Below are 24,722 nucleotides of genomic sequence, written 5' to 3' on the forward strand. Positions count from 1 at the left end.
TTATAAACCGATTTTCAGAAATTCAGAGGACCTAAATCTTTTCATCAAAAAAATACATTGCAAAAAACAGTAGAATAATCAACTAAAAACACAAAACCGTGGCATGTTTTAAGTCCATTCACAGAACTGTTCTCATCAGGGCGAAGGTAATGAAGTTGGTTTGAATTCAGTGGAATACCTGTACCTGTGGCAGTGGTGGAGTTAGTGTTGGGAAAGGCAACACTAACAATTGTACAAACAAAACATTGCACTTGTACAGTCAACAGATACACAGCCCTCCTTGCCAACCTGGGTCACGCAGTTGACCTACATTAAAAGGAAACCATTGATGTATATGAAGGCAAAAGGCATGGATGGCAGGATAGTTAATGCACTTCTAGGTTCAATGTTCTACTTTAAGCTTTCCTGATTTGGTGCGGAGGGCCGCTGAGAACGAGGTGGGGGGAGGGGTCGGTGGGAGGCTGCCTGATGCCAAGTGCGGCCGCAGGCAGAAGATTGGACTGTCGGTAACTTGGTCGGCACCAGAAACATGGCAACACTTGTGTACTGCCGGGGTGAGGTCAGCTGTGTGATTTTACCGGGTTGTTTGCAAAACAAAACATTTCACGTGACGATCGAGTATTATTGAATCATCATTGAATCAGCAATGCAAACCAGAAAAGCCCACCTTAACCCACCCCCTTCCATCCCCTAAACCCAATGTTAGCCAAGACAACTCCTGGATCTAGCCCAACGGCATTTTGTATTTCTCATGGCAATTAGTTTGGCAAGAAATAATGCCAAGCTGCTGGATCAACACGCCTCCACTCCACACACATGCACACACAGGGACATGGATCAACACGTCTCCACTCCACACACGTGCACACGCAGGGACGTGGATCAACACGTCTCCACTCCACACACTTGCACACGCAGGGATGTGGATCAACACGTCTCCACTCCACACACATGCACACGCAGGGACATGGATCAACACGTCTCCACTCCACACACATGCACACGCAGGGACATGGATCAACACGCCTCCACTCCACACACTTGCACACGCAGGGATGTGGATCAACACGCCTCCACTCCACACGTGCACACGCAGGGACATGGATCAACACGCCTCCACTCCACACACTTGCACACGCAGGGATGTGGATCAACACGCCTCCACTCCACACGTGCACACGCAGGGACATGGATCAACACGCCTCCACTCCACACACTTGCACACGCAGGGATGTGGATCAACACGCCTCCACTCCACACGTGCACACGCAGGGACATGGATCAACACGTCTCCACTCCACACACGTGCACACGCAGGGATGTGGATCAACATGTCTCCACTCCACACACGTGCACACGCAGGGATGTGGATCAACACGTCTCCACTCCACACACTTGTACACGCAGGGATGTGGATCAACACGCCTCCACTCCACACACGTGCACACGCAGGGATGTGGATCACGGCCAAGCAGAGATGAGTCCATCTTGACATGGGCTGAAAGGCCTGTTCATGTGCTGTTCTACGTTCTAAGCCAAGGACACTGGGAAGTGGAGCGCTCTGGTACCAGAGACAACACTGACACAAATTACTCAATGGAAGTAAAGATAGACACAAAGTACTAGAGTAACTCAGTGGGTCAGGCAGCATCTACGCAGCAACATAGACAGGTGATGTTTCAGGTCAGGTCCTATAACATAACCTTTCCATCTTACACTAGGGATGCTGCCAGACGCGCAGTTACTCCAGCACTTTGTGACTTTCTTTGATAAATCAGCATCTGCAGTTCCTTGTTATTGCATCCAATTGAAGCAACTCAAGAATTAATTCTTCCTGCAGGTAACATTGACGGATGCCTCTGGTCACAATAAGACGGAGAAATTCCCACCCCACATTGTTCTCAGCACTTTAGGCATTTCACTAATTAGTTCTAACCATGCAAGATGGTTTCATAACAAATAGCATGTAATTTTGAAATATAAAAATAGTTTTCTTGGCTACTGTGTAGTAATGCTGCTGAGGCATTTTGGAGTCCTGGCTTCCACTAATATGTGACCAATTTCATAAGGGAGGATCAGTGGCACAGCAGTAGAGTTGCTGCCTCACAGCGCAAGAGACCAGGGTTTGATCCTGACTGTGTGTGCTGTCTGTGCGGAGTTTGCACATTCTCCCCATGACTTGTGTGTGTTTTCTCCGAGATCTTCGGTTTCCTCCCACTCTCCAAAGACGTACATGCTTGTAGGTTAATTGGATTGATATAAATGTAAAATTGTCCCTAGTGTGTGTGGGTAGTGATGATGTGCGGGGATCGCTGGTCGGTGCAGACTCAGTGGGCCAAAGGGCCAGTTTCCATGCTGCATTTCTAAACTAAACTAATTTGCCCAGTGAAAGATAGTGTCACTATAATTCCTTGTCGTACTTTGACTCCATCTGATATCACCTCAAATTAGCTCAACTAAACCAACATATTGACAAGAGGAATGAAGAGCAAATCCAAATGCAAATGCAATGCAACTCCTCACTGTACAACTAGTGCAGGGCCAACCAGCACCTGACCATGTAAACATCACCTTCTTGGTTTGGAGAAGGCTGCAAATATTTAAATAATTTAAAAAAAGAGAGTTTCTAATGCCTTTGTCATCATCCAGTCAAAGGTAAACAAGCAATAAAAGGCAAGAAACAGTGCTTAATGTTCAGAATGGATGCTTCCACTCGTGGGAGAATTTAGGACCAGAGGGCACAGCCTCAGAATAAAAGGACGCACCTTCGAGGGTGGTGAATCTGTGGAATTTATTGTCATAGTGGAGGCCAAGTCATTGGGTATTTTTAGGGCAGAGATGAACAGATTCTTGATTAGTACAGGTATCAGGAGTTACGGGAAGAAGAAGGCAGAAGAATGAGGTTGGGAGGGAAAGATAGATCAGCCATGATTGAATGGCAGAGTGGCCTTGAGTGGCTGAATGGCCTAATTCTGCTACTAGAACTTATGAACAAGCAACAAAAGATGAGAAACGCGGTGCTTAATATTTGTATACGAGTGCGTTCAGCTGCAGTAAAGTACAGATAACCCTGGTTAATTTGAACCATGGGGGGGGGGGGGGGTGAGAAATGGTGTCTGTTATGGCCGCTATAACTGAGGAAGGAATTCACTCCAACCACCTAGTGGTCATTCAATGCAACAATGGGTCCTCACCAAATACAAAGTTCCTTTTAACTGAAAAATGTACTTTTGATTCTGCGAGCTGAAAATACTAAAGTCTGTTTGTTACATTGTTTAGAGTATCATTGCACAAGTGTAGATCCAAGCAATTGGTCGTCAATGTGAGTGGCTTCCAACAGTAACTAGCAGTCCGTGTTCTTAAAGTCTGATTACTGTGGGCACACTAGACAGGGTAGAACCAAAACCTGCAGAAACAGCTCCATTATAATGTCGTTACACTGTATTTACGAAAACACACTCAAGGGTAAGAATAGTCACCAACTCTGACAAAGAGCACAGGCCTTGCCCAGCTTACAGATAAATCATTAATACAATACATGTCGTGATCATTGAAAGTGCTTTTACATTTCTGAAAAAACAAGCAAAAATTTGTAACCGGGAAAGTGGAATCAGAGAGGAAAAAAACAGATGATAGTTAATTATAATTACCATAACAATTTAGTTCAGATAACAATTTACTCATGTTTCACTTACGAATGTAGCTTTTTTAAAAGAAATATATTTTGAGCTTTGTGAAAGCATTCAAAGCAATTTGAATGTTTTAAATCAGTTTTAAAACATTTAAATCAATTATCGACAAAGATAACTCACAATTGGCAAATAAATATTGGTGTCCTTTGACAGATCTGAAATGCTCAGAATTTAAAATGCTCCAAGTTGATATGTCAAGGCATTCCAACATTAAAACATCTACATTCAGCATTTAGTAGAATTAAATGCTTTGTGACAAAATGATAATCATTACTTTAAAAATTAGTTTGTTAGAAAGTTACATTTCCATGGCGGTCATTGAACTAATCTATTCTCTGCCACTTGGGTACGCTCCCATCTCTCCCCTTCCTCTCACATCCCCTCCAACCACCCTTGTTGCCTTTCACAGATACCCTTTCCTTTGGCTTCACACTTCACGCCTCCTCCATCTTTACCTCTTTACCTCACTGACTTTTCATCTCCGGGCTTTGTTGAACCACCCGACAACCAAACCCACCCTCACCTGTATCCATCCATCACTTGCCAGGCTTTGTCCAGCCTCCCCCCACCTTTCTTCCAGCTTTCCTTCCCCTCCCGCTACAATTAATCTGATGAAAGGTAGTTAATCTGTGCAACTCATTGCCACAGAGGGCTGTGGAGGCCGTCGGTGGATGTTTAAGGCAGAGATAGACAAATTCTTGTTTAGAACAGGTGTCAAGGGTTATGGGGAGAAAGCAGGAAAATGGGATTAGGTGGCAGAGATCAGCCATGATTGAATGGCGGAGTAGACCCGATGGGCCAAATGGCCTCATTCTACTCCTAGAACTTGAGCTTGAAGGGTCCTGACCTGAGACGTCACCGCTCCTGAAACACTGAGTTACTCCAGCACTGTGCCCTTCTTTGGCAAACCAGCATCTGCAGTCCCTGGTGCCTCCAGTCTATTGAAATGGTTGGATTGTTGGTGAATTAAGTGATTCTTGGTGACAATGAACTTTCATCCTATCCAGAAAGCACGTCTCATAGACTGGTAGGGTACTGATGGACTTTAATAATAGCGTGGAGGTTAAGAGCAAATGCTGACATATTCATTTACCGGAACACAATTTTATGCATTATTCCCCAGTAATGAATGTAGCACAGTGGCGCAGTGGGAGAGTTGCTGCCTCACAGTGCTAGAGACCCGGGTTCGATCCTGACTAAGGGTGCTGTCTGTACAGAGTTTGTACGTTCTCCCTCCGAGTTTCCTCCGGGTGCTCTGGTCTCCTCCCACATCCCAAAGACGTGCAGGTTTGTAGATAAATTGACCCTCTGTAAATTGTTCCTAGTGTATAAGAATGTGGGATAACAGAACTAGTGTGAACGGGTACTCGATGGTCAGTGTGACTCGGTGGGCCAAAGGGCCTGTTTCCATGCTGTATCTCTGAACTAAATAAAGACTAAAAAACAATCAACTAATGATAAAGTGGAAAATTTCATGCACTTGCATATGCTTGCTGCTACTTTTGCCAATGTAACCCTTTCATAAAATGTTAATGAACCACGAGCTAGGATTCAACAGTTCTCATTGTTGACCCTTGTAGCAGCAAGTGTGATAACTAATGCACGAGCCTTGGGCTGTACAGGTACAGTATTGGAGGCCCTCAGTTGGACGAATTGCACTGGGGAGAGGCAACTTCAGCAGCACAACACAAAGTAGGAAAGGTTCGGCAAAGTGATTGTTCTCCAAAATTTCCAACCCAATTACTTACATAAAAGGACGTACCTTTAGGAAGGGGATAAGAAGAGATTTCTTTAGCTAGAGGGTGTGGAATCTGAAGAACTCATTGGCACAGACAGTCTTGGAGGACATCATTGAGCATTTTTAAAGTGGAGATTGACAGGTTCTTGATTAGTAAGCATGTCAAAGGTTACGAGAAGAAGGCAGGGGAATGGGGTTGAGAGGGAAAAGTAGATCAGCAATGATCGAATGGCAGAGCACACTCGATAGGAGTAGAATTAGGCCCAGTCAGCCTAAGTATTATGGTCATACAAAAGGCTCAAATACTATCCCACATTTCTCATCTTAAATTCCACAGAGAAATGCCATAAACAAACTTTAATTCTCTTCCACTCCCCCAACAAAAGAAATAAATACATGTTAGCACAATAAAAACACTCTTACAGCTGCTCACAGCTAATGGGAGCTAAATTCTGTTACCGTTTTAATATGCAATTAATTGCCGAATCGCTGGTTAGAGGGGTTTGTCTGAAATTCCATTTTATAATTGCCCAAAAACCTGCAGAAGTAAACCATCTTTCTCCAAAAAACATATCTGCACAAATGTTTTCAACAACCATCTTGAACAAAAGGTTTGCAGAACAGTGGTTTTTAACAGTTAACGTGAGTGGATGGGATTAGTGATGGCTTGGACCCACATTTATATCAAGGTACAGCTGTATGAGCACTCAGACTGGTCGCAAGGAGGTTAATGAGGAGGTTGATGCTGTCCATCTGCAGCTGGCTGCTCTTCAGATTGCTGGTGACCTGGTGAAGCAGCTGGATTCATACCTGTTGGAAAAGGTCGCAAATTCAGTCTAGACAGCAAGCTAACTTTTGTGTAACATGTTTATACTTGGTAGACAACAACAAGCAAACAGGCTAGAAGGGTCGGCACAGTGGCGCAGCTGGTAAAACCACTGCCTCTCAGTGCCAGAGACCTGGGTTCCATCCTGACCGCGGGTGCTGCCCGTGTGGAGTTTCACGTTTAGTTTCGTTCTTTGTCACCTATACCGAGGTAGTGAAAAGCTTTTGTTGTGTGCTAACCAGCTGGCAGAAAAACTATGCATGATTACAATTGAGCCATCCACAGGTGTACAGGGACATGATAAAGGGCAAGATAAAGTCCAGTAAAGTCTGATTAAAGATAGTCCAATGGTCTCAATGAGGTGGATGACACTCTAGTTGTGCTAGATGGTTCAGTTGCCTGTTGACAGCTGGGAAGAAACTATTCCTGAATCTGGAGGTGTGCATTTTCACACTTCTGTACCTCTTGCCTAATGGGAGAGGGGAGAAGAGGGAGAGACTGCGGTGAAACTCAGTGACCGTGTGGGTTTCCTCCGGGTGCACTGGTTTCCTCCCACATCCCAAATAGGTTCATTGGTCCTTTGTAAATTGTCGCTGCTGTGTAGGGAGTGGATGAGAAAGTGGGAGACATGGACCTAATGTGAGAGGGGTGATCAAAACTGACTTTCTAAAGGATATTTGATGACCGTCAGGCCTGGTGGGTGCCTGGAACATGCTGCCAGGGTGGTGAAGGCAGATATCGCAGCAGTGCTTATGAGGCTTTTACACAGGCACATGGATATGCAGGAACAGCCATTTATATTTGATATTAACAAAGAAAATAGAAAAATAGAAGACTGAAAACCATGATCCTTTTGCACATTAAGATAATAGGGAGTGTAATAAAACTTTAGCAACCACTTTCTGCCTCAGAGGGCAGTGGAGGCCAATTCTCTGAATACATTCAAGAGAGAGCTAGATAGAGCTCTTAAGGATAGCGGAGTCAGGGGGTATGGGGAGAAGGCAGGAACGGGGTACTGATTGAGAATGATCAGCCATGATCACATTGAATGGCGGTGCTGGCTCGAAGGGCCGAATGGCCTTCTCCTGCACCTATTTTCTATTGTCTATTTCGCAGTTATTAACGTGATCAATTGTTCTGGCTTATCGATGTACAATGGCGACCCAGCAGTGGAGTTGCTGCCTCACAACGCCAGAGACCAAGGTTTGATCCCGACTACAGAGTTAGCACACTCGTGACCACACAGGATTTCTCCAGGTGTTCCGGTTCCCCCCACAATCCAAAGACTTGCAGGTTAATTAGCTTCTGGACATTTTCCCTTGAGTGTAGGATTGAACTAGTGTATGAGAGATCGCTGGTCTGTGCGGACTCGGTGGGCCGAAGGGCCTGTTTCCTCGCTGCATCTCAAAACAAAACTAAAATAAGAGTTCCTTGTTTCTACAGGCAAGGTTTGGTCTTGGCATCATGTTTGGCACAGTCATTGTTCTTATGCCACACTGTTATGTTCTGAGTAAATGATGAAGGGAAATCATGCATCACTTGACAAGCTGCAGTATCTATGTGAGAATAATTATGAAAATGAATTGAGCAGAGTTATCATGGATGGTATTAGTCAACAATGTTAATCATGTCACCAACCAGGCTGAAACCGGAGTTCTCCATTTGGTCCTTCCGCTGGTGGGGCATGTTGTGCCTGCTTCTTCTGCTCCAGTTGCTGCATTGCCTTGGAATTGGAGATTAAAAAGAGAAGCATGAAAATAGAATTCTGAAAGCTATGATCCTTCCATACATTGAGGAAATGGGGTGTGCAATCAACTCTCAGCTAGCATGCCTCAGCAATCTCAATTGATCTGGCTTATTGAAGAGATGACCGTGGAGGCACAAAGAACTGCAGATGCCAGAGTCTTGGGTAGAAGACAATAGATAATAGGTGCAGGAGGAGGCCATTTGGCCCTTAGCGCCAGCACCGCCATTCACCGTGATCATGGCTGATCATGCACAATCAGTACCCCGTTCCTGCCTTCTCCCCATACCTCCTGACTCTGCCATCATTAAGAGCTCTATCTAACTCTCTCTTAAAAACATCCAGAGAATTGGCCTCCACTGCCGTCTGAGGCAGAGAATTCCATAGCTTCATAACTCTGAAAATGTTCTTCCTCATCTCCGTTCTAAATGGCCTACCACTTATTCTTAAACTGTGCCCCTGGTTCGGGACTCCCCCAACATCGGGAACATGTTTCCTGCCTCTAGCATGTCCAATTCCTTAATGATCTTATATGTTTCAATAAGATTCCCTCTCATCCTTCTAAATTCCAGAGTATACAAGCCCAGTCGCTCCAATCTTTCAACGTACCACAGTCCCGCCATTCCGGGAATTAACCTAGTAAACCTACGCTGCACTCCTTCAATTGCAAGAATGTCCTTCCTCAAGTTTGGAGACCAAAACTGCACACATACTCCAGCTGTGGTCTCACTAGGGCCCTGTACAAATGCAGAAGGACCTCTTTGCTCCTATACTCAACTCCCCTTGTTACAAAAACCAACATTCCATTGGCTTTCTTCACTGTCTGCTGTACCTTTCAGTGACTGATGCACTAGGACACCCAGATCTCGTTACATGTCCCCTTTTCCACAAAGTGCTGGAGTAACTCAACAGGTCAGGCAATGGATCAATGCTTGGTTCATGACAACATTTGATTTGTTGGGACCTTTGTAAACAGTAAAGAGATTACTGATAAATAAGAATATTTTTTAAAAAAGAGAAAAAAGATGTGGAACAGTGTTCGAGTTGCTACCTTACAACACCAGTAACCTTGGCCCATTCTGACCTCGAGTGCCGTTTCTGGTGGAACGTGGGCGTTCTCCTTGTGACTGGGTGGTTTTCTCTGGGTGCTCTGGCTGCCTCCCACACCCCAAAGACGTGCGGATTTATAGGTCAATTGGCCTGTATAAATTGTCCCTAGTCTATAGGACAGAACTAGTGTATGGGAATCAATGGTCAGTGCGGTGCTGGTGGGCCGAGCAGCCTGCTTCCACACTGTACTTCTAAAGTGAAGTGGAAAGTCAGGCTGCAAGTGAAACGCCACCGACCAATGTCCTCTGGGGATGCTGCCTGGTTACTCACACCACTTTATGTTCTACAGAGGAATGTGGACATTTTCTTGGGAAATATTTATCCACTTTTTGTCGTGCAGAATCCAACATTCCCACTCCCAATAAAGCACAGATGGGTGACACAAGGAACTGTAGATGTGGGATTGCTGTTGAAGCTTCCACCATCTGCAATTCCTCATTGCTCAAGGTTCAAGCATCTGCAGTTCCTTGAAGTCTGAGGAAGGGTCCTGACCTGAAGCGTCTGCTGCCCATTCCCTCCACAGATGCTGCCTGACCCACTGAGTTCCCCCTACACTTTGTGCTTGGGTCAAGGCACTGACAGGATTGGTCCTGCTGACTTCACTTTGGGAACGGTCACTAAATGGTACAGTGCGATGGAGAGAGGCTGTGCCAGGCGTTCGTACCTGGTGGAATTCCAACTTCTGAGCGTGGAGCTGATCCTGTTGAAGCTCCAGATCTTCCCGCTGCTTCAGCAGATCATGCGATTTTAACTTCAGTTCATTCTCCTGGTTCGCCAGTTGCTTCTCAAACTGCTGCAGCTCGCCTTCCGAATAAAGGTCCTGTTCATCCAGGGTCTGTGGTGCAAGACGCAATGAAAACCTCCAAGAAGTCCAATAAGCAAACATCCTGAACTTACTAGTAGTTCAGAGTTACAGAGCACCAACCAAACATAATCCCCACAAACTGGGAGAGTTCATTTAACACAAGGAAGAATGGATTAATAATTGGCAGTAAATACAATCAATGGCTGGGTGGCACAGCAGTACAGGTAGAGCCACTTCCTCACACCGCCAGAGACCCAGGTCCAATCCCAATCTCAGCTGCTGTCTCTATAGAGTTTGCAAGTTCTTAGTGTGCCCACGTGGGTTTTCTATGGGCGCTCCGGTTTCTTCCCATATCCTAAAGATGTGCAGGTTTGTAGGTTAATTGCACCTCAGTAAAACTGCCCCTCGTGTGTCAGGAGTGGATGAGAAAGTGGGATAACATGGAACTAGTGTGAATGTGAGATCGATGGTTGGTATAGACTTGGTGGGCTGAAGGGCCTGTTTCCACGCTGTATCACTGAACTAAATCAAAAAAGTCCTAATTCTGACTCACTTCATCTCTAAACTTTTAAAGTCAGAAGATTAAGCTCCAACTTATCCATCTTTAGCAAAAAGCATGGAGAAAATTAAAACCAGACTAAAATGTCAAAGACTAGAGGGCATAGATTTAAAGTGAGGGGCAAAGACTAGAGGGCACGGTTTAAAGTGAGGGGCAAAGACTAAAGGGCATGGTTTAAAGTGCGGGGCAAAGTTAAAAGGAGACGTGCGGGGTTCGTTTTAAAAAGAACATTTATAGATGGTGGCGAGTTCCTGGAGCATGCCGGGGTGGTAATAGAGAAAGGTATGGTAGTGGTGTTGAAGAGGCTTTAGACCTGGGGTGGTAATAAAGACATGGTAGTGGTGTTGAAGAGGCTTTAGGCCAGGGGTAGTAATAGAGAAAGGTATGGTAGTGGTGTTGAAGAGGCTTTAGGCCAGGGGTGGTAATAAAGACATGGTAGTGGTGTTGAAGAGGCTTTAGATAGGCACGTGGATGTGCAGGGAATGGAGGGATACGGAACATGTTCAAGCAGAGATGAGTTTAACTTCGCATCATGTCCAGCACAGACATTGTGGGCCGAAGGGCCTGTTCCTGTGCTGTACTATTTTGTGTTCTACGGTAAAATATATTGTAATGACACCATACGGCAGATGTCACCACAGCTGTGGTGTATTTCATGTTGTTGTCACAGTGACGATGCTCGGGCTACCAAGCTGTACATTTTACAACAGGATATCTTTGGCATTTACCTCACACGGCCACTCACCTCCCAAGGATCTGATTCTCCAAATTCCTTCTTTTCCGAAGCCCTTATAAACTCCTCAGCTGAAATCAACCGGTCCTTGTTTACATCAATCTGAAAAAGAAGATTGTTTGATGAGCATAAAGTGGAGCATAACACGTTTAATCCAACACCTGGGACTAGCAAACCACAATGCGTACAGAGAATGTGTTTATCTATAATGAAACAGATAGAGCCATCTTCTGGCAGCGAGGTGCAGCTGGGAGAGCTGCTTCCTCACAACGTCAGAGATCCGGGTTCCATCCTAACCTAGGGCGCTGTCTGTGTGGAGTTTGCACGTTCTTCCCGTGACTACATGGGTGCTCTGGCTTCCTCCCACATCCCAGAGACATGTGGGTTTGGAAGTTAATCGGCCCGCTGTGAATTACCCCCCGAGTGTAGGGAGGGATGAGAACGTGGACAAACAGAACTGGTGTGAACGGGTGATCAATGGTCTGTGTGGACTTGGTGGGTCAACTCCATGCTGTATCTCTAAACTAAACACTAGAAAAAAGTGACAGTGAGAGCAAGTTGGGTAAAGGTAGATGGTACCCAAAATGGGGTCAAACAAGCATCAATAAATCTGATTATAGAATAATTAAATGTCTATACCAAAGACTTTAAACATTTCCCCTCTGAAGATAGACACAAAAATCTGGAGTAGCTCAACGGGCTAGACAGCATCTCTGGAGAAAAGGAATAGGTGACGTTTTGGGTCAGGACCCTTCATCAGACATGTTCTCTCTTCCTCATATCTATTTGAAGCAATGTTTAACTTCACCTTTAGCACATGTCCAGTCTCAAGATCAAGAGGACTGGCAGAACAGGCAGATTAGATCATTATCATTCTCCATAGAACAGAACTGCCCACGAATAGGCCCTTCGGCCCACAATGTCCGTTCTAAGCATAATGCCGTTAAACTACTCATGATCCATGTCCCTCCATTCCCAGCATATCCATGTACCACTCCAAAAGCCTCAAACGTTACTTTTGTATCTGCCTCCACCTCCACCATGTCCAGCATGTTCCAGGCACCCACCACCCTTTGTGTAAAAAAAAAAACACATCCTGCATTTCTCCTTTAGGCTTGCCCCCTCTCACCTTAAAGCTACACCTGCTAATCGTTGACATTTCCACACTGGCAAAAAGATTTTGGTCGTTTTGTAGTGATTGATTGAAAGATACAGCATGGAGACAGGCCCTTCGGCCCACCCAGTCCACGCTGATCATTCATCACCCATTCACACGTTTTAAGTTATCCCAGTTTCTTATGTACTCCCGACACACGAGGGCCCACAACTGCATGCAATACCACGGTTTAAACCATTATCTGCCATTCCTTCCTGCACACGCAATACCACAAATGCAGCCTAACTAAAGTCTCAGAGCTGCATCATGATTTTCTGACTCTGTCGCCCAATGCCAGACCAATGACAGTGAACATAACACAGACCTTCTTTACGAACTCTATTGACTTGTGTTGCCACTTTCAGGGAGCTGTGGACTTGGACCCAAAATCTGTCTGGACTCACAAATGATCACAGGATCAAGGGAAGTGATAGATAGACAGTTAGAGTATTATTATTCTCCCTGTGGGAAGTCTAAACTTGCATCCCTTATGTAGAAAACAAAGATCCAAACTCACACGAGATAAACCATACACCAATAAAAAGAAACAAAACACTACTCAATTAAAAATCACACAGATCAAGCAGTCTTTTTAAGAATGAAAACAACTTGCCTTGAAATGACATTCATCAATAAATCTCAAGACCATTTGGGCAAAGACAAAGATCAACACAATCAACACAAACAACACAATCAAGACAAACACAACTTACCAATTTCATAATCTTGAAAATAAATCACATTTACATTGAGGAAGTTTCACAATTAGGTATGCTGAACAATAAATCGCTGTTTCTTTATTTCAAGTTGTTAAAGGGACCATGCATCATATTTCCATGCACTGATCATTTGATGCAGTACCTCTTTCATCACGTGTTCCCTCATCCTCAGTCGTTCTTCCTCCATCTCTATCATATCATCTTCTGCATTGTTCGGGTCGTAAATCTTCTCCAGCTTTATTTTTTTTGCGGAAAAAAAAGAACAACAACTTAAAATGGAGATACGTGAAACTGTAAAATAGTTACGTTTAGCTAGTTTAGCTTAGAGATACAGCACGGAAACGGGCCCTTCGGCCCACCAAGTCCACACCGGCCAGCGATCCCCACACATTAACACTACCCTACGGGACAATTTTACATTTATACCAAGCCAATTAACCTACAAACCTGCACATCTTTGGAGTGTGGGAGGAAACCGAAGGTCTCACAGAAAGCCCAGACGGTCATGGGGAGAACGTACATACTCCGTAAAGACAGTGCCCGCAAACACTGGGACATAGAGGAATACCAAGCTCCTGACCCAAAACGCCACCTGTCCATTCCCTCCTCAGACGCTGCCCGACCCACTGAATTCCCTCAGCACCTTGTGCCTGGCAGAAATGGACACTTTCATTCTGCCCCTTATTTCTTAGCAGAACTATCACTCCAGAATCTTTGAGAGAGCCAGTGGAGAAAGTATAACCTTTTGGCTGCAGAATGTTCAGTCATTAAATCCGATCAAAACAAAGAGAATTTCCCCAAATGCCAAATGTTTTAAACTTGACAAACTCAATGGAACTATAGAGAATGGAGATGAGGAGGAATTTCTTTAGTCAGAGGGTGGTGAATCTGTGGAATTCATTGCCACAGACAGCAGTGGAGGCCAAGTCAGTGGGTATTTGTACAGAGGAGATCGTTAGGCTCTTGACAGGAAGAAGGCAGGAGAATGGGGAAAATATATCTGTCATGATTGAATAGCGAGATGTAATGGTGTATAGCTCGTGTATGGGGCGATAACTGGTTGGAGCGGACTCAGTGGGCCAGTTTCCTTGCTGTATCTGTAAACTAAACTTAAATAGGCTCGATGGGCCGAATGGCATAAATCTGCACCCGTGTCTTATGGACTAATCATTGCGATAAATGGGATAACAAGTGGGAAAAGTTCACTACTGACAGCAGGGAGTACATTGCCTCAGATATTTAGACATCAGAACCTTTAGCTCAGGGTGGACCTAGAGCAGACACAAAGTGCTAGAGTAACTCAGCGGGTCAGGCGGCATCTTTAGAGCAGACACAAAATGCTGGAGTAACTCAGCGAGTCAGGCGGCATCTCTAGAGCAGACACAGAGTGCTGGAGTAACTCAGCGGGTCAGGCGGCATCTATAGAGAACATGGATTAGTTTGATTCCAGTTGAGACCCTTCTTCAGACCGATTGTGAGGTGGGGGGGAGAACTAGACAAAGATGAGGACAGATGGCAGATACTTGGTCAACACAGGAGAGCAGAGTTTTGCTAGGCAGATGGTTGGAACAAAGGCCAGAGATACAGAGAAGGTTTAAGCTTTATCACGAGATGGAAAAGTTCAGTACTGACATTGCCACAGATATTTCAACATCAGGATCTTTTGCCCAGGGTGATGCAAGAGAGCATCACTTAAAGGTGATGTTTAACGTTTAAAGTACAAAAGACTAGTAATGTTTTCCAAAAATATATATATTGGCTAATACCTCTTTGGTAAACAATGCTTCCATCTCTTGCTCATCCAAGAACCCATCACCATTGGTATCTGAGAGGGGGAGAAATCTTATCAATTCCTTCACAAGTACATCCTATTAAAACATCTGTATTGCATTGTATCCACTCTTCCCTTAGCGCTAATGGAATGTAGCTGATGAGATCAAACATTAATTACAACATTACAATAACATATTCCTATGTTAAAGTTCAAAGCTTGAGCCCAGTGCAGGTGATATTTTACAATACAAATCCAGTCAATTGGCCCGTCAGTTACAATATCTCTGGTTGTAGCATTATAGTGCGGAATTCTTAAATATCATCTCTACAGTTAAGTGACAACATCCTGGGAGTAAGTTTGCAACTGAAAGGGTGATCGATACAAAATGCTGGAGTAACTCAGCGGGTCAGGCAGCATCTCTGGAGAGAAGGAATAGGTGACTTTTTGGTCGAGACGCTTCTTCAGACTGACCCGAAACATCACCCATTCCTATTTCCAGAGATGCTACCTGTCCCACTGAGTTACTCCAGTTTTTGTGAGTCTATCTTCGGTTTAAACCAGCATCTGCAGTTCCTTCTCACACACTGAAAGGGTGATGATGGGGAATAGCACAATTACTTAGTCATTCAGCAGAGACACAAGGAACTGCAGATGCTACAATCTCGAGCAAAACGCAAAGTGCTGGAGGAACTCAGCGGGTCAGGCAACATCTGTAGAGATAATGGACAGACAACATTTTGGGTCGGGTCCATCCTTCAGACTGATGAGCCGGAGCTATGTGGGGCAAATGAGATGAGTTTATGCAGGCATCATGTTCAGCACAAACATTGTTGTACGTGGGAATAAGGAACTGTAGATGCTGGACACAAAGTTCAGGAGAATCTCAGCGGGTCAGGCAGCATCTCAGGAGAGAAGGAATGGGAGATGTTTCGGGTTAAGGCCCTTCTTCAGACTGATGCCAGGGGAGGGTGTGGGCTGTACTGTTGTACGTGGGAATAAGGAACTGCATATGCTGGACACAAAGTGCAGGAGTACCTCAGCTCCATGTCATTAGCCAGATTACATTGGTCTTACCGTGCAGCTTAAAGAACGTCCTTGGATCAAAGTCCTCAGGATCCAGCCCATCAGTTTCCTCCCAAACTTCTTTTAATTGATCTTTGCTTCCCTGTGAGAAATTAGGAACAAAACGTTTAAAACCGGGTGCTGACATTCGTTTGGTTTAACTTTAGAGATCCAGCATGGAACAGGCCCTGTGGCTCACCGACACTATGCTGACCATCGATCACCCATTCTAGGCACATTAGTTCTATGTTATCCCACTTTCTCACCCACACACTAACACCACCATACACACTAGGGATAATTTACTAATTAACCTACAAACCCACATATCTTTGGAGTGTGGGAGGAAACCGGAGAAAACCCACGCAGATCATGGGGAAAAAGTACAAACTCCGCACAGACAGCACCCGCAGTCAGTATTGGACCCGGGTCTCTGGCGCTGTGAGGCAGCAACTCTACCACTGCGCCACCGTGCCACCCACTGCGTCAAGCCAAATCACGTTCATTGTCTCAAACCACCAGCAAATGCTGTTCAAAGCTACCAATTGTGAAGCTAGAGGAAGGGGAAATAGGTGCCAGTCCAGTTAGGGCCTTGTGGAGAAAGGGGATGAAGTCTGGTTAATAACCTAATGTCAGAGAATTCAATGTTCATACCGTTAGGTTGCGAGCTACCCAAGCAGAATATGGGGTGCTGTTCCTCCGGATTATGTGTGGCTTCGCTCTGCCAATGTAGGAGACCCAGGACAGCAAGGTCGGTGTGGGGAAGGGGAGGGGAGTTAAAATGGTTAATAACCAGGAGATCCAGCAGGCCTTGGCAGACCAAGGGCAAGTGTTCAGTGTAAAGCCCATGGGGTAGGAGCTGGATCTCGCCTGCCTGCCACCAGCACAAATTAATGACGTTGCTTTTACCGGATGATGAATTTTGGGGTGATCTTTGTGTTTCTTTTTCAATTCATCGAATTTGGCCTCCTCTTCCTTCCTCTTTGCTTCATCCAGTGACTTCAAGTACTCCCTCCTCTCATGTTCCTTCAGCATCTCGTATTGTTTAAATTCTTCATGACGTTCCTTGTCGTAGTTCTCCAGGTCGCTGGTGGCCTTGTGGGATGGAAACGCATCACCTCAACTTACTCTGTGTTCAATGCAACAACTCCCAACACACCCACCGGGATTTACAGTGGAAGCAATGTATTCCAAAGCTCAAACACTAAAGTTCACAGATTGGTACAGACACTCCTTGTTGTAACGGACCATGGGAGGAGTGGCGGGAGTAATGGTGTCAGCTTGGGCCTAACATCTGCTATAAACCAGCAAGGGCATATGTCTGACCTGATACGTCATCCATTCCTTCTCTCCAGAGAATCTGCCTGACCCGCTGATTTACTCCAGCATTTTGTATCTATCTCAGGGAATGTTAGGTCATATGTTTTAAATATTATATCTTAAGAATAAAAGGACGTACCTTTAGAAAGGAGACGAGGAGGAATTTCTACAGCCAGAGGCCAGTGAATCTGTGGAATTCATTGGCACAGATGGCAGTGGAAGACAAGTCATTAAGTTTTTTTTAAAGGCGGAGATTGACAGATTCTTGATTAGTACGGGTGTCAGGGGTTGCTAGGAGAAGGCAGGAGAATGGGGTTAGGAGTGAGAGATAGATCAGCCATGATTGAATGGCAGAGTAGACTCGATGGACCAAATGGCCTAATTCTGCTCCGATAACTTATGAAAGATAAAATAGATACTGAAAGCAGGATAATAAGGCCAGCTTCCTGCAGTATTTCACCTGGTCCATCATGGACTGCACTGTATTTGGAAAGAGGATCTCAAACAGTGAAAGCAGTGCATGATTCTTGTGCAGGGAGGAATTGCAGATGCTGTTCTGAAGAAAAGTTCCAACCCAAAATGTCATTGACACCTCTTCTCTAGAGATGCTGAGTGACCCGCTGAGTTACTCCAGCACTCTGTGTCTATCTTCGCACATGATTCTTTCTAAATTAGTGGTGTTGGCCCCACCCATTGCTGCCACCTAGTGGTTGCTCCCTCTACTGTAACCGAACTTCATTGTAAAGTGGTGCTGAATGACGAGGGTCGACTGCCTGTATGGTATATTATTGTCACGTGCACTGAGATACACTGAGCTCAGCTTGCTTGCGATCCAAACAAGACAAACACTCCAGTACAATCAAGCCATAATGCAACAGGTAGTACAAAGAGAAAAAATAGAGTGCAGAACAGTGTTACAGAACTGTAGTGTTACAGTTACACAGAAAGTCATAGAACATAGAACAGTACAAACAGCACAGGAACAGGCACTTGGGCCCCCAATGTCCGTACCAGACATGATGCCAAGTGAAACTAATCTCCCCTGCCTGCACATAATCCATGTCCCTCCATATCCATGTGCCTATCTAAATGCCCTCTCAACACCACTATTGTATCTGCCTCCACCACCACCCCTGGCAGCGTGTTCCAGGCACCCACCACCCTCTGTGTAAAAACCTACCCCACACGTCTCCTTTAAACTTCCCCCTCTCACATTAAAGCTGTGCCCTCTCGTCCCCGAGAACGTCACCCTGGACAAAAGGTTCTGAGTGTCTACACTACCTCGACCTCCATTTTATTTGCCTAACTGTCAATAATAAAAGGTGTCATGAGATTTCCAATTGTTCATTACATTCTTTGCAAAGGGTCACTTACAGTTTTAATCAGTAATTCCAGATCCTCGGGTTCAAAGCTGTGAGGGTTTTGGTGATTGAGATGCTCGAATTGCTTTAACAAAGCGTGGTGGTCTATTCCTGCATCTGAGGGGTTATAAAAAATATTAGATTATTTTATCTGCAAAACATGGCAATTTAAATTAAGTGTTATAATTGATGCTAACATTTTCTCCAAAATGCAAAATAAATTACATTTGAACTATGTTTCCATTACATGAAGCTTGAAAGGTTGAAAGGGTTCAGAAAAGATTTACGAGGATGTTGCCAAGACTAGAGGGTGTGAGCTGTAGGGAGAGGTTGAGTAGACTGGGTCTCTATTCCATGGAGCACAGGAGGATGTAGGGTGATCTTATAAAGGTGTACAAAATCATGAGAGGAATAGATCGGGTAGATGCACAGTCTTTTACCCACAGTAGGGGAATCGAGGACCAGATGCCATAGGTTCAAGGTGAAGGCGAAAAGATTCAATCGGAATCTGAGGGGTAACTTATTCACACAGAGGGTGGTGGGTGAGAGGAGGGTGTTGAGGCTGGGACTATCCCATCGTTTAAAAAACAGTTGGACAGGCACATGGATAGGAAAGTTTTGGAGGGATATGGAACAAGTGCAGGCAAGTGGGACGAGTGTAGCTGGGACATTGTTGGCCGGTCGGTGTGGGCGCGTTGGGCCACACTGTATCACTGTGAGACTCTAAGCTGTGTGCAGCTGAGTCATTCCATGTCTCACAGATAACAGAACAGGAACACCTCCAGAGGGCACCATTGTCTAATAAATACTGCAATGTAATGAGCTTACAAATCCCCCTCACTTGTATCCACCTATCATTTGCCAGACTTCGTGCTGCCCCCACCTCTCCTCCAGTTTTCTACACCCCGCTCTCCATTACAACCAGTCTGAACAAGAGTGCCGACCGGAAACGTCACCCATCCATGTTCTCCAGAGATGCTGCCTGACCTGCTGAATTACTTCAGCACTTTGTGTCTTTTTCTGTAAACCAGCGTCTGCAGCTCATCGTGTCTACATTTTTTCCAAACATTATTGTCTGCTGCACCAATACAGCTCAGGACCCGAGGACAGTTGTCGTTATTAGAAAGCACTCAAGCAATTTTCTTTACTAAACAAGTTTCAATAATAAACGGTAGCATTGTCGATACAGAAAAATGACACAGTGGCATGAAACGAGGCATTGGAACGTCACCTGGAGAAGCCCAATCCCAGTGAGACACATGGACGTTCACAGGGATGGGGAGCGGATTCCTATCAAACACTCCCTCAGCTGCATCCACCTATCACTCGCCAGCCTGTCCTCCCCTCACCTGCATCCACCCATCACTTGCCAGCCTCCCCTCCCCTCACCTGCATCCACCCATCACTCGCCAGCCTGTCCTCCCCCCCTCACCTGCATCCACCCATCACTCGCCAGCCTGTCCTCCCCCACCCCCTCACCTGCATCCACCCATCACTTGCCAGCCTGTCCACCCCTCACCTGCATCCACCCATCACTCGCCAGGCTTCGTCCTCCCCTCACCCCCATCCACCCATCACTTGCCAGCCTGTCCTCCCCCACCCCCTCACCTGCATCCACCCATCATTTGCCAGCCTGTCCTCCTCTCACCCCCTCACCTGCATCCACCCATCACTTGCCAGCCTGTCCTCCTCTCACCTGCATCCACCCATCACTTGCCAGCCTGTCTTCCCCTCACCCCCTCACCTGCATCCACCCATCACTTGCCAGCCTGTCTTCCCCTCACCCCCTCACCTGCATCCACCCATCACTAGCCATGCTTCGTCCTCCCCTCACCTCCTCTTTTCCAGCCTTCTCCCTCTGCTACAATCAGACTGAAGAATGGTCCCGACCCAAAACGCCGTCTGTCTATTCCCTCCACAGATTGCCAGCAATAGATGGATCAATGAGACAATTGGCAAATGGAGACAAATCGAGGAGAGAGGGGTGAGAGGAAGCAAATGATGAGATCTTTATGACCATGAAATAAGTTATTCTCTGGACTAATCTAATTCATAACTGGGTTATAAAGCTTTCTTGCGTTACAGTATTTTGCTAATCGAGCAGCATGCAAACAGGTCCTACAGCCCACCAACTCCACGCCAACCATCGATCACCTGTTCACACTAGTTCCATGCTATCCCACTTTCCCATCCACTCCCTACATACTGGGGGTAACTTACAGAGCACCCGGAGGAAAACCACGCAGGTCACAGGGAGAAGGTAAACTCCACACAGACAGCACCCGAGGTTGGGATTGGACCTGGGTCCCTGGCGCTGTGAGGCAGCAGTTTCCGTTTTTGGATTGCACCACGCTATGTTGAACAGACTTGAGTGATGATATTCAAGGACATGAAATTAATGCAAAACCTGGTCAAAGGAAACACCAGGCACTGTGCTCGGATGCAGAGAGGACAAACATTTAGATTGCATCCCAATGTCCTGTGCTCTACAAGGTTCAACAGTGGAGACAAAGCAGCGACCCTCTGCAGTACAGTACCTTTACCTTTACCTTGCTGGGCATCTATTTTGGCTTTAATCAGCATCCGTAGCCGGGCCACTTCCTGTCTTTTCAGTTCATCCAATTTAGTTCTCACAAGATGGCTAACTAAGTTTAGTTCCTTAGCCATTCTACCGCTCTTCATCAAAGGAGAAAAGAAAATTCATCAAATCGCTCAGTTGGTCAGGCATGAAAGAGATCAGATTTAAAAAATATATCTCTAGTTCTTTCACACAGCAGTCTACAAACACCCACACCCTCTGCCACCTCTCACTACAGAACATTACAAGCTGAATTACTTCAGTGGTGCAACAGGTAGAGCTGCTGCCTCACAGCGCCAGAGACCCAGGTTCGATCCTGACCTCGGGTGCTGTCTGTGTGTGGAGTTTGCATGTTCTCCCCGTGACCGACTGCGTGGGTTTTCTCCGGTTGCTCCGGTTTTCTCCCACATCACAAATCTGTAAATTCTCCGTAGCGTGTAGGATAGAACTAGCGTTTGGGTGATCGCTGGTCGGCACGGACTCAGCGAGTCAAAGGGACGATTTCCACTCTGCATCTCTAAACTAAACCTTAAACTAATCTCCTCTACATGCACCTTATCCACATTCCTTCATTCCCTGGATAGCCATGTGCCTCTCTAAAAGGCCACTATCAGATCAGCCTCCACCACCTCTGGCAGCGCATTCCAGGCACCCACCACCCTCTGTAAAAGAAACCCTGCTCATTCCATCTCCTTTGAACTTTACCCCTCTCACCTGAAAGCTATGCTCTCTGGTCTTTGATATTACCATCCTGGCAGAAAATAGTTATTGGAGAATTGCAAATTGACCAGAAGGTCAAAGGGGCAGTGTGGGGCAACTAGAACACAAGGGCTTGCAGCTCAGTTTCTGCAGTGGGGGGCAGAGATAACAAATTTGGGGGGTTTATTCTCAATATTTAGCTGGGGATGAGCCTTGTGGGCAGTGAAACATGGTTGAGAGCTTGAGACAAAGCAACTGGTGATGTTCAGCAGAAAGTCTCTGGTGAAGGTGTGGGATCTATGTGTTTTCAAGGGAAATAGGAAGAGGCTGAGAAACTACCCAAGGGTGGATCCTGAACCAACAAAGTCGAAGGCGGAATGGATAACAATGGCACAACAGAGTAGAACAATTCTTAAGATAACATACCTTAATTTCTTCTATATCGGCTGTCTGCAGCTTCTCACGGAAGTGTTTGTCAGTTTCTAAAACATCAATGACTTCGCGGAGGTATCGATCATAGTACAGCCCCGTGTCCTGCAAGAAATTAAAATGTGTCACAGAAGAGGAGCCCGGTGGCACAGCGGTCGAGCAGCTGCCTCACCACGCCACACCCCAGTCTGATCCTGACCTGGGGTGCTGTCTGTGTGGAGTTTGCCCTCCCTGTAACTGCATGGTGCTCCGGCTTCCTTCCCCCCCCCCCCACATCCCAAAGACGTGCAGGTATGCAGGTTAATTGGCCTCTAAATGGCCCCCAGCATGTGGGGAGTGGATGAGCAAGTAGGATAACATAGAACTGTTTCAAGTTGGGCAGCAGGGCCTGTTTCCAGGTGGTATGACTCTATAACTAGTGTGAATGGGTGAGCAATGGTCAGAGTGGACTTGGCGGATCGAACAGCCCGATTCCATGCTGTATTTTTCAATTCGACTCCAATTACATAGAAAAATAGGTGCAGGAGGCGGCCATTCGGCCCTACAAGCCAGCACCGTCATTCAATATGATCATCGCTGATCATCTAAAATCAGTACCCCATTCCTGCATTTTCCCCATACCCCTTGATTCCTTTAGCCCGAAGAGCTAAATCTAACTCTCTCTTGAAAACATCCAGTGAATTGGCCTCCACTGCCTTCTGTGGCAGAGAATTCCACAGATTCACAACTCTCTGGATGAATACATTTTTCTTCATCTCAGTCCTAAATGGCCTGTCCCTTATTCTTAAACTGTAACCCCTGGTTCTGGACTCCCCCAACATGGGGAATATTTTTCCTGCATCTAGTCTGTCCAATCCTTTAAGAATTTTATATGTTTCTAGAAGATCCCCTCTCATCCTTCTAAATTCCAGTGAATACAGTGCCCAGTCGACCCATTCTTTCATCATACGTTAGTTCCGTCATCCCGGGAATTAAAGCCTTTCTATGATCCATTCCGTCAAAGATTGAACATGGAGGGTTTCCTTTGAAGCCTGATGTCTCATGATCCTCCAAAATAATGGGAAATAGAACATCAGGTGGGTGTATTGGTGACCCAACATATAAATCAGTTGGAGATCTTTTCACAAAGCCTTCCAAAGTAAAGGTGCAGCAGAATACAATAATGGTGATAAAGATGAAAATGCAATGACATTCCAAATAAGTTCACAGTTTACACACATGGTTAAAAATTGGATGGATCATAACGTTTGTTGTCAATAGGATCGCAGGACAGCAAATTAGATAAATATCAGCATACAGCTTCCTTTGCAAACATGTACTGTGCTAAGGGAAAGCCATTAACGATTGTTATACGTGGCATTGACAGATTTACTGCAGGAGTTTGACCCCTGTTCTGCAGAGTTCAAGAAAATAAATTTAATTCTTAATTGAATAGATATTGAACATAACATTTTTTGCCAAGATACAGAATTATAAATAAACTGAATAAAGTTTCCCAATATAAAAGAAACATAGAAAATAGGTGCAGGAGGAGGTCATTTGGCCCTTTGAGCCATTCATTGTGATCACGGCTGATCATCCACAATCAGTAACCCATGCCTGCCTTCTCCCCATATCCATTGATTCTGCTAGCCCCTAGAGCTCTATCTAACTCTCTTTTAAATTTATCCAGTGAATTGGCCTCCACTGCCTTCACTGGCAGAGAATTCCACAAATTCACAACTCTCTGGATGATTTTTTTTTTTCTCATCTCAGTTTTAAATGGCCTCCCCTTCATTCTTAAGACTGTGGCCCCTGATTCTGAACTCTCCCAACATTGGGAACATTTTTCCTGTATCTAGCTTGTCTAGTCCTTTTATAATTTTACACGTTTCTATAAGAACCTTCTATAAGATTCTATAAGAACTCATCCTTCTAAATTTCTGTGAATACAAGCCCAGTCTTTCCAATCTTTCCTCATATGATATTCCCACCATCCCAGGGATTAACCTCATGAACCTACGCTGCACTGCCTCAATAGCAAGGATGTCCTTCCTCATAATCACACATTTACACAATCTGTCCAATGTAAAACTGATACATAGTTCATAGCTTGACTTTACATTACAGTCTAAAAGAGCCAGATTCTTGCAGTGATACCAGAGATGGCAACAACCCATGGAAACAGTTTTAATGTCAGCATTTAAAATGGATCTGCAGGGAATGGAGCAAAAAGGATCATGTGCAGTCAGAGATTAATTTAACTTGGCATCAGGTTTAGCACAGACATTGTGGGCTGAAGGGCCTGTCCTGTGCTGCACTGTTCTATGTAAAATACACCCAAGGCAAACGTGCAAACTCCAGGGAGACAGCACCCATAGTCAGAATCAAACCTGGGTGCCTGGTGCGGGAGGCAGCAGCAGCAGCAGCTTTCACCA

General features: G+C 45.4%; 1 protein-coding gene across 5 annotated transcripts in view; it reads right to left on the reverse strand.

The window, feature by feature from the left end:
- nucb2a (nucleobindin 2a) overlaps positions 1–24,722 on the reverse strand; it is a 34,868-nt gene continuing 10,146 nt past the window's right edge. For 2 of the 5 annotated variants that reach the window (XM_078414952.1, XM_078414949.1), the window contains exons 3-13: positions 22,303–22,410; positions 21,143–21,275; positions 18,613–18,716; positions 16,828–17,013; positions 15,931–16,021; positions 14,849–14,907; positions 13,225–13,317; positions 11,220–11,309; positions 9,775–9,945; positions 7,895–7,979; positions 1–6,240 (exon numbers count right to left, since the gene is read on the reverse strand). In XM_078414952.1, the coding sequence (XP_078271078.1) occupies positions 6,158–6,240; positions 7,895–7,979; positions 9,775–9,945; positions 11,220–11,309; positions 13,225–13,317; positions 14,849–14,907; positions 15,931–16,021; positions 16,828–17,013; positions 18,613–18,716; positions 21,143–21,275; positions 22,303–22,410 (1,203 nt within the window). In that variant the 3' untranslated portion in view covers positions 1–6,157. Of the gene's footprint in view, positions 6,241–7,894; positions 7,980–9,774; positions 9,946–11,219; positions 11,310–13,224; positions 13,318–14,848; positions 14,908–15,930; positions 16,022–16,827; positions 17,014–18,612; positions 18,717–21,136; positions 21,276–22,302; positions 22,411–24,722 lie in introns of all 5 variants that reach the window. The other 3 variants (XM_078414951.1, XM_078414948.1, XM_078414950.1) reach the window with 2 other exon arrangements.

The sequence above is a fragment of the Rhinoraja longicauda genome, chromosome 18 (genome assembly GCF_053455715.1).
Source record: "Rhinoraja longicauda isolate Sanriku21f chromosome 18, sRhiLon1.1, whole genome shotgun sequence".
Classification (NCBI taxonomy): Eukaryota; Metazoa; Chordata; class Chondrichthyes; order Rajiformes; family Arhynchobatidae; genus Rhinoraja; species Rhinoraja longicauda.